Raw genomic sequence first — 14,210 nt, forward strand, 5'->3', positions numbered from 1 at the left:
AACACAGAAAAACTGTTCTGGACCTTTCCAGATTTGTAAGAATTTATTTCTCTGCTCTTATAATCCATTTGCCTGCTCGTTGCTCACATCTTATCTTCCCCTCTCTGCTACCTCAGCCATCTTTCTTTCACCTCCTTTCACTCCCCCCTGGAATTGAAGAGACGGCTCTATCGAATGCATTGAATTACACCCCTCACTGATTTGCAGAGAAGAGAGAACTATTTTTTCAGCTCTTTCCTCCTCTCGGATCTTGCAGCCTGCCCGCCTCCTCTTCCACAGCAGCGGGTTAATAAGAACAGACAAACAAATGAGGGGCAACAGCACATAGCTGAGCACAGTGGTTCGGGCTTGATTGACAGCCCTGGGGATTTGTCCTGTGTGAGTTCAACGGCTAATTGCAACCAAAAGCCCTCTTGGGGGTCAAATCCCCCATGCAGCAAAAGACGGGAGAGAAGAGACCTTCTGTGATTCAGTACGTGTGTAACTGCCTCAAGAGCCTCCTGGCATCTTCACCAAAGAGAGAGAGATGTTATTCCAGAGGAATGTTCTGTTCTCATCTTTACTTCATCATTCCCCATTTGCTTTGTTTTATTGATTACTTCTTATCTAGTTGCTCCGCGTACTAATCTGCACGGGCTTGTGAAGGATTAAGAAATGGCATTAAGGCTCAGAACAATCACTTCAACCCCTCTGCCTTTCCTTGACTAACGATGCCGATGCTTTCTCGTCCCTCCAGAGGGTACATGTATGCGGGTCTGGAGTTCGGAGCCGAGTGCTACTGCGGCCACAAGATCCAGGCTCCCAATACTTCAGACAGCGAATGCAACATGGAGTGCAAAGGAGAGAAGAGCAACCTGTGCGGAGGAGCGAACCGACTGTCCATCTATAGGTTGGAGCTGAGCCAGGAGTCGGCCCGCCGCTGTGAGTCTGACACTCTGCAACAATAACAAAAACTCCCCCCGGATGTCATAGGAACAACAAGCTGCTTCGCACACGGCTACCGGGGGAACACAAAGGAGCACCGCCACACTTGAAATGTGTTTCTTTGTTGATTCCCCTACCCACCTGTGAACCTACTGGCGTGCAGAATTAATCTCTTTAATTTCATATTGACAAATGTGCACATTAGAGCTGCGTTCTCTTAGTCCACTAGTTCAGCTATTCTTGGTCTCAGTTGACAAAGATCTTTGTAGTCGTTCTATATGTTTCTCTATTTTCAGGCAGCAGACCTATAGAATCCGCTTCGATTCAATGATATAACAAACCGCACTGTTTGAAGGGGAAGTATTTGTTTTATTTTGGGTAACGGCACAGAGTCTGCAGCAGGCTGCTTGGTTGCGTTTACCGCTTTCCCCAGAAAGCTGTCTTACCTACGCAACCTTTCTAAGAAATAAGCTGTTAGTATGCACATCCATGGCAACTATATAAGTACTGTTCAATTCAAATGACGTCACCGGCATTATCCAGTTCAGTGAAGTTTGTTTATCATGATTTTCATTTCTGCTTTTCTCTGCTGCTGAATAAGCTCTTCATGTTTGTGTTTTCACCTCTGACCCTGATCTCCATCATGTGGACGTCAAAGAGGAAATGCATGAAATGTGTCGAGGTGGCTATGTGGTCTCTACCACTTCCAGACCATTATGGTCACATGGTTTAGTGTTTTTAGCAAACTGGTCGAATATTTCGGCAAAATGTTATTCTGCATTTCTGCAATCTTATAATTTGGTCGAGACATTGTCTGAACGCTTTAATGCTGCATATGGCTGCTGGTAGTCAATGGATCACAAACAAAAAGCATTTCTGGTTGGTTTGAAGAGCTTTGCTACATGAGAGGGAACAGAAGGGTAATGCAGCAAAGATTTACTACAGGGAAATAAAGAGAGCCAGGACATTTCATTAAAAATTCAACTTTTACTCAGGGAAAAAGGTCAAAGATAAATAAAACATTAGATACACACACATGGCTAGAGCTCATTTGCGTTACCTTGTATTAAAGATTTGCAGTACTGATAGCAGTCGTGAGCCAGTGCAGGTTTTGGGAGTATAAACTTAGATGGGCGTTGAGCTCTATGTGCACATTTTATTCAGCGCCGATTATCGCATGCAGCTGTTTTTCATCCTTCACAGTAAAAAGGTTTTAGTTTTCTTCCTCTTTTGTAAATGCTCAGCAGTCGGTTGAGAGCTTCATGTTTACATCAGCGCGGCTGACATGTTGACAGGATGAAATCAAGATTTTCTTGTCGAGTGACTTATAAACAGCGGTTTTCCACCTGTAATGAAACGATGCTGCTCACGACCCTCCTGTCACATTCCGCATAGAACCGTTCAAACACGATTTCCAAACCGCCTTCTCGTTTCACGCTGCTTGGAGTGTTCATTGGAAAAAGTGGTCCTGTAATTCTGTCATTAATACGTGTGCGTGTGTGCGTGTGTGTGTGTGCGTGTGTGTGCGTGCGTGTGCGTGTGTGTGTGCGTACAGCAATTCAAAAAGAGACAAAGAGAAAAAGTATTAAACTGAGTCTTACGGTTAAAATGACAACATTGAATGAAGGAAAGAAGCAGCCAGTGTCTGCTGATCTAAAGTCTCTCCATCTGACCCGAGGTTAAAAGGTCGTCAACACACAGCAGCGATGTTGAGCTGCCGTTGGCTGCGTCTGCTGGCAGGCCAAAGCCTTGGAGAGTCCCAGTGGGATCTCTTCACAGGGATCAGTGAACAGAGGCCGAGCCGATGGAAGCGCTGCTCAGGAGCCATAAAACTGCAGTATTGTTATTTTTTTTATTTATTCCCCTTGGTGAATAACATTTTGGGTTGTTCTTTCTCAGACGGCAGTGCCATTTTCAAAGGGTGTTTCCACCGGCCGGACAACGTAACTCTGGCTCTTCCGTTCAGCACGGTCATCCAAAACATGTCCGTGGACAAATGTGTGGACCTGTGCACGGAGAAGGTGGGACTTTTCGGAATCACGCGCTGTACATTCCGACACCTCAGACGCCGACGTGGTTTTTCACCGCAGCTGTGTTGTTTGTTTGTTTTGTTTTTGTTTTCCCAGGAGAAGACGCTGGCCGTCCTGGCCGGAGATCGGTGTCACTGTGGCTTCCCGACTCCTCTCTTCTCCCTGCACGAACCGGAGGACGAGGGAATGTGTCTCAGCCGGTGCCGCGGGCAGGAGTTTGAGAGCTGTGGGAGCGACGAGTACTTTGTGGTGTACCAGACGCAGGTTCAAGGTAACAACATGCAGAGGCTGAAAAGACACACACAGGTGCATGCCGACAACTCGGTGTAACAAGTGGGAATATGTTGAGTTGTTCTAATCCCAGCAAATACCCGACTCTGTACCAACTGTGTTTTTTCTCATAAGATAAGCATTTTTGTGGCCACAAACACACGAGGCATGCAAGCTCGGATCAGCAAAAAACACAGAGCGCACAAACAAAACGACACAAAAACAAAAACAAGAACAAGCTGCAGTGGGAAGTGAACTGTATGGAGATGAGGTGGGGAAACTTGTTCTCGGTATGCGCTGCCATTATACTCTAATGTCAGGGTGTGGGCACTTTTAAGCAACTGATGCGAAAGAAGTAACGCTTCCCCACGCGCAACAACAGATAACACCAGAATGTATCTTTTTTCATTGTCATTTCTGACCTTTTTCTCCAATGTTTCAACATAACTTACTTCTCTTTAGCCGGTTACTACAAAATGAGTCAATGAGCAGGAAGGAACCATCGACTTCACGCTTGAATGGCCCGTGTCTGGGCCTCGTTTATTCCTCTAGAGAAATACTTCAAATAAATGATAGAATAAAGCGTCTCTGTCCTTGTGGTTTGTCAGATAACCGCTGCATGGACCGGCACTTCCTCCCCACTCGCGCTAAGCAGCTGGTGGCTCTTGCCAGTTTCCCCGGAGCCGGCAACACCTGGGCTCGCCACCTTATAGAACTGGCCACCGGTTTCTACACCGGCAGCTATTACTTTGATGGCTCCCTTTACAACAAAGGTAGGCGTCGACATTCAATTCAGAAACACATTCATTGATGGAAAAATGAAATATTAAGTATATCCAGCGTGGGCTTGTCATTGTTGAGCAGGATTCAAAGGCGAGCGGGACCACTGGCGCAGCGGGAGGACGATCTGCATCAAGACGCACGAGAGCGGCAGGAAGGAGATCGAATCCTTTGACTCCAGCGTTCTCATGATCCGAAACCCCTACAAAGCCCTCATGGCGGAATTCAACAGGAAATATGGCGGCCACATTGGATTTGCTTCTCAGGCCCACTGGAAAGGGAAAGGTGAGCTAAGCACTTAAACTGAGACCAGAAGACCAGACAGAGACTGGACAAAGACTTTGAGGGGCTGAGACCAAGTCAAATCCAAGACATAGACAAAGACCAGACGGGTGCAAGTACCGCACACCGTGTACGCACTTCTACTGCCACATGTGTGTGTATTAGTGTACCATGAAATAACTACGTCCCATTCGAACAGACTGTTTTTGAAGCTTTCAAACAGGTCGAAATTCTATTTTTTGTTTATGGGACAGACAGTTGAGATGTATTTTTCAGTTTAAAAGGCATTATGTGAGGATCTGTCACCAGAAATCCAGAATCTAAGAAATAATTCTGTCTATGCACTGTTGGTTTTCAGCAGTTTTAACTTCATATAATCCGAAAATAAAAACCTAAATTTAGTATTTGGTAATAATAAAAAGAACTAAGAAATGGTCTATGCTGTAATACAATGGTTACGAAAGGGAGGAAGTGAGCAATAAACCTCCCAAACATCCCAAACAGAATATAAAAATGAGAAATGAAACAATTAGCCAGTTAACCTTTGCTTAGTCCCTTTTGGTCGTGTCACTATTTAAAATGTTCTTATTTGTCAGACTCTCAAGTTACATTTAAATATGAAATGGGACGTGACGGTCTCTAGAAAATGTTTACATCCGCCAAAGAAAAATGACCAGCTGTGTCCTTGTTGTCAGACCAGGTTCCAAAGATTATCTTCATATGTGTTCATATATCCCTCATTTTACATTTCCATTGAGTTTGTGCTCAATAACAAGATGGAAATCTCTATGATTTCTGAAATAATAGGCAAATTAATTGATAATGTTGATGTATATTGATGATGCACTGTTACAGACTTAATGTGTCCTCAATCCTGTAACGACATGCATTGTGAAACCTTTTGGTAATGTGTGAGCGCGTTAGTCATTTTAAATTCAATTCCTCTCGAGTTTACTCGATCAAAAATAGATATGAAAAATGTTCATAGCAACATTTAAAGAAATGAAAACCTCTTCGGTTCAATACCCCTTTGTCTGTAAAATGTTATGCCCTTTGCTGAAATACATTCATATTTCATGCATATCTTTGCTCATATCTTAGCTCATTCACCGTCCTCAGTGTATCTCGGTAACCATGGCAACTTGTTTTGTCTGGTCCGCGTACCGTCTCTCTGACTTTCTGCAAGGTTTAATCGATTTTCCAGAGGCTGGAGACTTGCCGACCCAGCAGTGTCTCTTTGTGGAAACATCAGCACATCTGGACGTTTCCAATGACTGTTTGTTCCTTCCGTCAGTGATGCAGTGGCATCAAGAAAGAGGAAAGCTTCTTGACAGCTGCCACTTCCAATACAGCGAGATGATCATGTTTGAGAGTCAGCCTGACATTGTGTTCGGGGCACCGGCATGTGCAATTTGATGCAGTCACCTCAGCGGGGGGAGGGGGGAGGGGGGTGACCGATGCCCTCCACACTGTCAACTCCACACATAAGCTTCACACATAAACCCATTTTGTGTTGTTGTTTTTTTTACGACAAACCTCTTCTTTAGCCAAACAGGATATTCACAAGTTTTAAGTTCAGCAGAACAGAGCCTGTGGTTTCCCCGTTTTCTCTCTACAGCTGATTTTGCTTCCAGAAGCAACATATAATATTCTGTCCACCGTGCTTCTCTCATTGCTGTCTGAGACAGCTCTGCAAACTCAGCAGGCTTTCAACTTTAACGACAGTGAGAATGTGTGCTGCTAATGCAGTGAGGCTCGTGCCAGCAGAATCTTTTATGGGCCAGTAGATTATCAATAAGTAAAAGTTGCAAGCAAAGGGTTTTGCTACAGGCCCCTGACAACCAAGAATGTCCACTTCTCAGTCCATCATCTCAGAAGTTGTACACTGCCATACGTTGAGCCACACTGATGCTAAATTGCGTCGGTGTGCGTCGGCCGTCGTGACTCACTTCAACTCCGTACAGTCGTCAATTTGACTGCTTTATTACTCGTGTTTTTAAATAATTTCCGTTCTCATATGTCCTGCAGAGTGGCCCGAGTTTGTGAAGAACTATGCGCCTTGGTGGGCGTCCCACACGCTGGACTGGCTCAACTATGGGAAGAATGTCCACGTGGTCCACTTTGAGAATGTGAAGAGGGACCTGTTCTCCCAGCTGAAGGGAATGGTGCAGTTCCTTGGTTTGATAGTTTCGGAGGAGCGCCTCCTCTGCGTCGAGGGCCAGAAGGATGGAAACTTTAAGAGATCCGGGCTCCGAAAGCTCGAATATGACCCCTATACTCCAGAAATGCGAGCGAACATCAATGAACTGATCAGAACAGTAGATGCTTCTTTGAGGAAAAGGAACATTTCTGGGGTTCCAGAGGAATATATGACTAGATGATATACGAGATCCCATCATTTATTTTCCTTTTCCCTCCTTCAATTGGACTGTTGTCGACAGGCCGCACCATCTGTTTGTTTTTTTCAATTATTATTCTGTCAACATAGAAGCTGTCTCTTTACCCTCTTTTTTATTTCCTATTTATGTTCTTTCATTTTGTGTTGAACCTCAGCAGCTTCATGCATTAATGAAATAGGCAGTTTTCTCTCCGGCTAAATGAAAAGCACTCCTTATCCTGCTCTATGCACGTGTGCCATGTCGGCATGAGCACATGCCTTAACATGGAGAAGGTACAGCTGTGACTACATGTGTTACTAGTGAAGAAACAAGTTCCCCAAATATATACATGGGCTTATTTTGTGCATAAGAAAATACTAGAAATGAGAACTTTCAGATGTAAGAATCTTCTGCTGCTATCACAGTTAGAGAATAATACTATTTTATACATGAAACATAACGTAAAGCCCTTGGTCAGACGGAGATATGCAATATGCAGGCTATGACCACCTGATGATGATAATAATGATGATGATGATGATGATGATACGATGTGTTTCTAATATTTTGTAAGTTGTTCCAGTCTTGTTTTCAGTGATGAACTCAGCTCCTTCTATTCAAGATGATGAATAATCCCTCTTGAAGGCACTGACAAGGAGAAAAAATGATTTATCTCAACAGCATTTATCTCTGCCGTGCAGCGCACACGTCGACTGATTTGGTTGTGCATTTGTTTTCTTAACACTGGACTCGATGAAGAAATCCAAAAAGCACTTTGCTGTGCCAAACTTTCCCCAAAGATCATGGAGAAATTAGACATTACACTTGTGTTAGACCGGAGGTAACATTTAGCAGTAGCGATGAGTGTAGATTCATTTTATGAGTTATCATCAATGTTTCATTGCTTTGTTGTAAGAAAGGTTATGAAACAGTTCTAGCTGGTGATCATTTTACTAATAATTTGAAAAAAAATCTCCAGAAATGTGTGAAGAATTCTGCTAAAATTCCGTACGCATAAAGTCTTATCACGGTACTCAATGTGCTAATAAATGCTAATAAATAAACATGTGAAAAAATACATTATATAAATAAATACAATGTGGGTGACAGAGCCAGACAATATTAACTGACTTCCATTTTCAAAATTGCATAAATATATTTTTATAGGATTTGCTGGCGCATTGATAACATTTGTATTGCAACCAGCAAAAGGGGTGAAGGTGTCTCTATTTTTAAACACATGCTTTGAACTTTATCGGCTCTCGCTTTCACGGACAAGCAGACACTTTCTGAACATAGGTGTCACAAATGAATGTATTTTCTATGGAATGAATGTAATGTGATAAGGCCCAATAAACAGGTGCATAAAATGATGCGCTATGGTCGACAGTAATTATTATAGAAACGTCGGAATCCCGCTGACTACTAAACAGGCTGTGGTGTCTTTTTAAAGATCAAAGAAAACGTATTGTATAGGGATCTTGGTGCAGCCTCTTCAGACTCCTCCATTATTCAGTAGCACTTAGTGAACTTAGTATGCTCTAACATATGTAAATATATTCGTCAAACTAAAGTAATTGCTACATGCAGTGGTTTTATGGTCCCGTGTGCACATCACCAACCTGCTGTACGACACAGATAAGGTTAAGCAGCTTCACATTTAATGGAATAAGATATATCAATTTACCAAGCCCACCATTTTAGTTTAGCCTGGTAGCATGCTCACATTTTCCATTAAGCACTAAACAAAGTACAGCGGAGGCTTATGGGAAAGTAATTTGCTTCGCAGGCGTTTGAGTGTAAACGAACGTCCTGCTGGTTCAGCCTGAGGCGGATGTGATCGTCTGCACAAACCGTCACGGCCGTCCGTCTGGTAGTTGGTGAGTAGTTTCAGTGTGGCTAAGAATGTGTCACTCTGAATCTGGAGCAACTCACAGAGTTCTTCTTTAAATAGCAGCAAAAGAAGCCGTACGCACAACATCGTTGGTGGAGATGTTGCTCCTGAAATCAGCAATATTATAATTTATTTTCTTATCACCTCAGTATCAAGTAATTACCCTTTATTGTTATTTTTGTCTCAACAAAAGGCTGCCCGCGGTCCTATTAACGAATAGAACTTTAAAAAAAAAAAGGTCATCTCTGCTCAAGTGTCATTGTGGTTCACTGCCCGTGACTCAAGTAACCTTTGCAGTCTGTCTTCCTCCTTATTCCTGCAGTTTCAGCATAGAGGAAATAACCAGTCACTTGTGGTTGTTCCTTTTATGTTGTAGGAAGTGAGATTACTTCTATTCAAAAGGGTAACTTTTCACAAAAATAACAAAACAAAAATAATTTAAATAAGACTTTCAGTCTTTAAAAAACGTGTTGGAAAAAATGGAGAGCGGTCACACTGGTCTACTGACCACTGAAATAAACCATTACGCCATGAAAACACTGATCTCTCTGACTCTTGTTGGCATTTGACTTCAAACCCAATTAAATTCAACTTGAGTCTCTAAATGAAAGCTTTTCGTGCCATAGTTATATCACCACAAGTGTGGATAAACTGTAATACATGTTGGCTTCAAAATTGAGAAATGAAAACATCAAAGAGCATATAGTTTATATTTACAGCTTTATTGAAAACTACATATGTTTATTGCACAAATCAATCACTGAACAGCTCTCACACACAAATACAAATTCCATTCCACATGCAGTTTTTGTCCCCTGCTAATAGAAGTTGGGTGTGTAGTTTAAAGATTCTGGAGAACAAACTACATCTATATCACATATCTCAACAGCATTTCTACACTGGATCTGGTTCAGTCTGACCCAACATTTGGTAATGCCAGAACACAAAAACATTGCATCAACAGAAAGATAAACTTTGAAACATCCCTTTTGTGGACAGTTGAAGTTTTAGGAGCACAAAAAGAAAAAACAGAAATCTGTTCTCTTCCTTCGGTGAGAGTTCTCTCTTTGCGTTCGATAGGACCATTTTTGTTGATGAATTCTACAGATCAGCAAAGATTTCCTGCAAAAAGACTGTAGCCCCTTTCACCAAATTTGCACACACTTTTTAGGTTCCATCAAAATCTATGCTGTAAAAAACAATGTACGAGCAGACCAGACTCACAGATGTTATCTACTACTGTCGATCTAGTGCTACAATTCGTGATGGAAAAAAATACATGAAAATTGTTCCGGATCACACTGAATGCTCCTTTTAGCATAACACAATTTCAGACCACGCTTTATATAATGATGATACACTTATAAGAAATGATCCCTGATATTTTACAGATTCCTCTTCGTGCTGCAATTGAAACTGGCTGCATAACTCTCCAAAAATACGCTCTGCAAACCTTCCTTCTGCTGCACGGGATTAATGTCACCCATGCAAAGCACAATGAGTAAAACACATATTTAGATGTTGGCTCAAGCTCGCAGATCATTCCACTGCATAACGTACTGTGAGCCTCGATTGGCAACTGCTTTCTCGATTGCTGCCAACAGAAGAAAAGTGCAACAAAAACGCCCATTAGCACAGAGGATCTATACTTCATATCTTGTGGGCTAATTTACATTTCGGAAAACAGTATTTCTAATGAGCGAAAACAGTTTGGGTCTAGATGTGCGTGGAAGCTCGGCCGTCCATGGAGCTGGACCTGGACAGGTATCGGCTGGTGGTGCGGCCTTCCTCTCCCATTGCGTTCTCCATCTTTGAGAGCAAGGAGCTCTTGAACTTCTGCTTGAAGTCATTGCCCATGAAAACATACAACACTGGGTTGAGGACGCTGTTCGCTGCAGCCACGCAGACGGCCAATTGGAGTCCGGCGGTCAAAACGTTGCTGTCGTAGTTTTGGTGGTTGAGCTCGAGGAAGATGAAGACGTGGTAGGGCAGCCAGCAGAAGAAAAAAGCAGCGACGAGCGCGGACATGACTCTGAAGGGTTTGGAGGATTTGATCACCCGGTTGGTTCGCAGTTTGAGAACGATGATCGAGTAGCAGACGACGATGACGACAAAGGGGACAACGAACCCAGCGAGGAAGCGGCTCATGGCCACAATCTTGTGACCGTGTTGGTGTAGCATGTAGTTGTTGTAGCACAAGGTTCTCCCCATGTTGGTGTGAACCTCGCGGAAGATGGCGGAGAAAAAGCTCATCGCGATGGCGAGGAGCCAGCAGATGAACACAACGACGGACGCCATCTTCACAGTGCGATGGTTCTGAGCCCAGACCGGAAACAGGACGGAGACGCAGCGGTCGACGCTGATGACGACCAGGAGGAAGATGCTGCTGAACATGTTGAGGAACATGATGGAGGAGGCGAACTTGCACATGAAGCGGCCGAAGATCCACTCCTCCATCGCCATGTTGGCGACGTTGAACGGGAGGAAGGCGCAGAAGACGAGGTCAGAGACGGCGAGGCTCATGTACCAGGTGGTGTTGACCGTCTTCTTCATCTTGAAGCCAGAAATCCAGATGACCAGAGCGTTTCCACAGAAGCCCAGCAGAAGAATGACCACGCTGACCACAACTAAAGTCGCACACAGAACCTTGTTCAAACACGTCGGTTCGTGCTTATAAACGGTCTCCTCGTACGTGTAATTTTCACTGTAGTTAAATTCCCCATGATAGTAATCATAAAAATCCATTTTGCCACCAAAAAAGATGTCTGTGAAAAAAAGAAAACATTTCCAATCATCAACATTTTATAGCATTTTACAACAAAGCTAGAAGAAAATGTTTAGAATTAAAATGAACTGTTTGACATCAACGTCGTACCTGAAGCTCAGAACGTCAGCTGCTCACTCGATGGTGTCTCGAGATTTGTGTCAACAGCAGCGTTGTTTCCTTTAGACTTGTTAGAAACTCCGTACAGCCCCTCTGCCACCAGCTGACCGGCTGTTTCTCAACACTTCCATCCCAGCGACACTTTCAGTACTGCATTTTCATTGTTTGTTGTCGCGGCTGAGAGCGATTTTTCTGTTAAATCATTTATATTAAACCAAAATATTTAGGGCTGACTGTGTTAAAAATATTCTGTCTGTTGACTACTGAATACTTAGTATTGGACAATTAGTTCCTCCTCCGGTTCATCTCTCTTCCTTATTGTACTTCCTTCTTAGTTTTAGGTTATGGTGCTCATGACTTCATTTTCTCTGCCAGATGTACGTTGCTGCCGGAGGGGGGAGGCATGTAACCACTAAACCATAAAGCATTCTCAGGCAACAAACACACTGATATTAATTGAATGTATCTGCCCCAGCTTGTGGTGCAGCTGCTTCTAATAACCCCACGCAGAAATCAACAGCTGGCGGGAATGCAGGCCACGGAAGTTCCCTGCCGCCCGTAATCACTGAACGAGCTCGCTCTGCCGTCCGGCTTCACAGAGCGGTGATTATGCAGCCAGACGCATCCAGAGCAGCAGCACCCAGACGCAGACGCCGGTTGCTCAATTTGAAATATATATTGCAATGAGCGTGGGGGACGGCAATGTTCTCAACCGTTACCGCCGAGTCCGGATTTCATGTGAAACACACATTTCTGGATGATAATGAACTGATTAGGTTTAGTGGGATGAAGCGTCGTAATCAGAGACAGAAATTATATTAAAAGGAAGAAAAAAAACAGATCCGTATATAAAATTGGTTTGAACTTTGTGGTGATGCTTTATTTTTTCTCTGTATGCTTTGAGGTGAAGGTTTCACATACAAACAAGTATTTAGAGGTTTTGATTCTGCATGCCATCAACATAAAATAATACCTCAGAGCTTAAAAGATTCAAAAAGAATCTTGATAAGAAATACGAATCGGAGAGTGCAAAATAATTTAAAGCGAAGGCCGTAAATTTATTTTTTATCTGAAACGTATCCCAACTTTCTAACTTGCCAAAGTCCTCCACACTGATTAACTGTAGATATTGAGGCAATAGGAGCCGCTGTATTAAAAGGCCTTTTATAAACACAGGAGATTTAAATCATTTGGGACACTTCTCATTTATCTTAATGATTTCACAACATCACAGCATTACTTTGCGCACAACAACCCGATTAGAGGTGTGATCAATGAGGAACATTCATTAGTCATTTCTGTAACATTCACAACTGTTGTTCCGTAGCCTACGTTGTTGGTGTGTTAATTACAAGCTTTAGAAAACTAACAAAGCTCCTGAGTTAAATAGCACGTGAAGCATTTATTTTGTATTCCTATATAGTGTCAGTATAGTGAACCTGCAAATTGACTATGTTCTGGAAACAAGCGTATGTGTGTAAATCCAGAGACACATGCAGCTCTCTGGTAAATTAGGAAACATTTAATTGCTTAGTGCATGCCAAGCTGACCTATTTAGATGCATTTCAACAAAATCCCTTTCACTACAGAGAACGCACAGACCTGCTGGTGCGCTGCAGATTAGATTTCCTGATAAAGGCCAGGTCATAAATATTCAAACACTCAATAACCATGTATAGTCCTTCTCTGCACGGTGAGGCTTAGCTGGAACTAACAGGGTATTTATATGACCTACTTCCTCAAATTAAAGCCAAGAGTCATTGGATTTTGATGAGCGATTCAAGGAGAATTTAGTGCACAACACACTTTGTTGGCTTCAAAAATATTATTCTTGAGGTTTAGCGTACCAAGCGATTTACGCAGTCATTAAAAAACTATCCTTGGTCCATTCCGTATTACATCATGCACGCACGGGGAGCTTTTAGTCTCCGGGTCGATTGCAGGACAGCAACACTCGGGGTCCAGCAGAGAGGCAACAATGAGGAGGCCACCCTTCAACAGATGACCTGTTCAAGCATCTTCTGAGCGGCACCCTGACTTCTCTTTAGAGCAGAGAAGCAGCGAGAACTCCCCTCGGTGGATCAATACTTTGTTCGTTTTCATTTTATTTATTATGTTTCAGTATTCCTGCAGAGGTCTAGTATAAGCAAGGGATGTTACTCTTCTGTGTCACACTGGGGAACAATGTACTGGAAGAATCCCAAGAAGTGATACACAGAACATGACATTCATTCTTCCTAGAGAAATATGGGCTAAATATGTATGTCAAACCCATCGTCATCCAACTCTCAAGCACATGCTCTTTAGTATTATTTTGCAGGAACTGCTGGTTAAAAGCATCTGTAACATAAAACAATGTTAATTAGCTTGAGTTTTGACGACATTTTTTGCAAAGTCAAAAGGCAAGTTCAAAATAAAATGTCTCTGCTTCACTCAAACGGTATTTACACTGCAGCCGTAAAGTGAAACAAACCGGTATTGTTCTCTCTCAACAGTGAGCAAGTACTCGAAGTTTATTCCATGCAATTTAAATAAAACAAGCGAGTTGATCAATAGTCCTGTCAATACAGAACTTGCTTCCGATTCGTTTTGCTTCCAGCTTCAAATAATAAATATTAGTTTTAAATATTTTCAAGAAATGAAAACATTTATTTCTGTAACCTGACATCAGGAAATCTGCTGTTTCCGTGGCAGCCCTCTAGTCACAATAATAATGCTATTAATCTATGCTTCCTCATCTACACCAATGACATTGGTGTGTATTGTTT

At 42.7% G+C, this 14,210-nt stretch overlaps 2 protein-coding genes across 2 annotated transcripts in view; one reads left to right on the plus strand and one right to left on the minus strand.

Annotated features, from left to right (window-relative positions):
• The window catches only part of wscd2 (WSC domain containing 2), a 29,679-nt gene extending 21,642 nt beyond the window's left edge, over window positions 1-8,037 (plus strand). Inside the window, exons 4-9 of the mRNA XM_040195975.2 lie at window positions 737-921; window positions 2,824-2,945; window positions 3,051-3,225; window positions 3,833-3,997; window positions 4,089-4,289; window positions 6,315-8,037. Of these exons, the coding sequence (XP_040051909.2) occupies window positions 737-921; window positions 2,824-2,945; window positions 3,051-3,225; window positions 3,833-3,997; window positions 4,089-4,289; window positions 6,315-6,667 (1,201 nt within the window). The 3' untranslated portion in view covers window positions 6,668-8,037. The remainder of the gene's footprint in view (window positions 1-736; window positions 922-2,823; window positions 2,946-3,050; window positions 3,226-3,832; window positions 3,998-4,088; window positions 4,290-6,314) is intronic.
• A 1,227-nt stretch (window positions 8,038-9,264) lies between these two features.
• On the minus strand, window positions 9,265-11,863 carry cmklr1 (chemokine-like receptor 1). Its single transcript, XM_040196308.2, has 2 exons — window positions 11,434-11,863; window positions 9,265-11,323 (listed from the first exon to the last, which is right to left on the minus strand). The coding sequence occupies exon 2, from the start codon at window positions 11,301-11,303 to the stop codon at window positions 10,275-10,277; it is 1,029 nt and encodes a 342-aa protein (XP_040052242.2). The 5' UTR covers window positions 11,304-11,323; window positions 11,434-11,863; the 3' UTR covers window positions 9,265-10,274.
• Between the last annotated feature and the right edge of the window lie 2,347 nt (window positions 11,864-14,210).

The sequence above is a fragment of the Gasterosteus aculeatus genome, chromosome 13, assembly GCF_964276395.1.
Source record: "Gasterosteus aculeatus chromosome 13, fGasAcu3.hap1.1, whole genome shotgun sequence".
Taxonomy (NCBI): Eukaryota; Metazoa; Chordata; class Actinopteri; order Perciformes; family Gasterosteidae; genus Gasterosteus; species Gasterosteus aculeatus.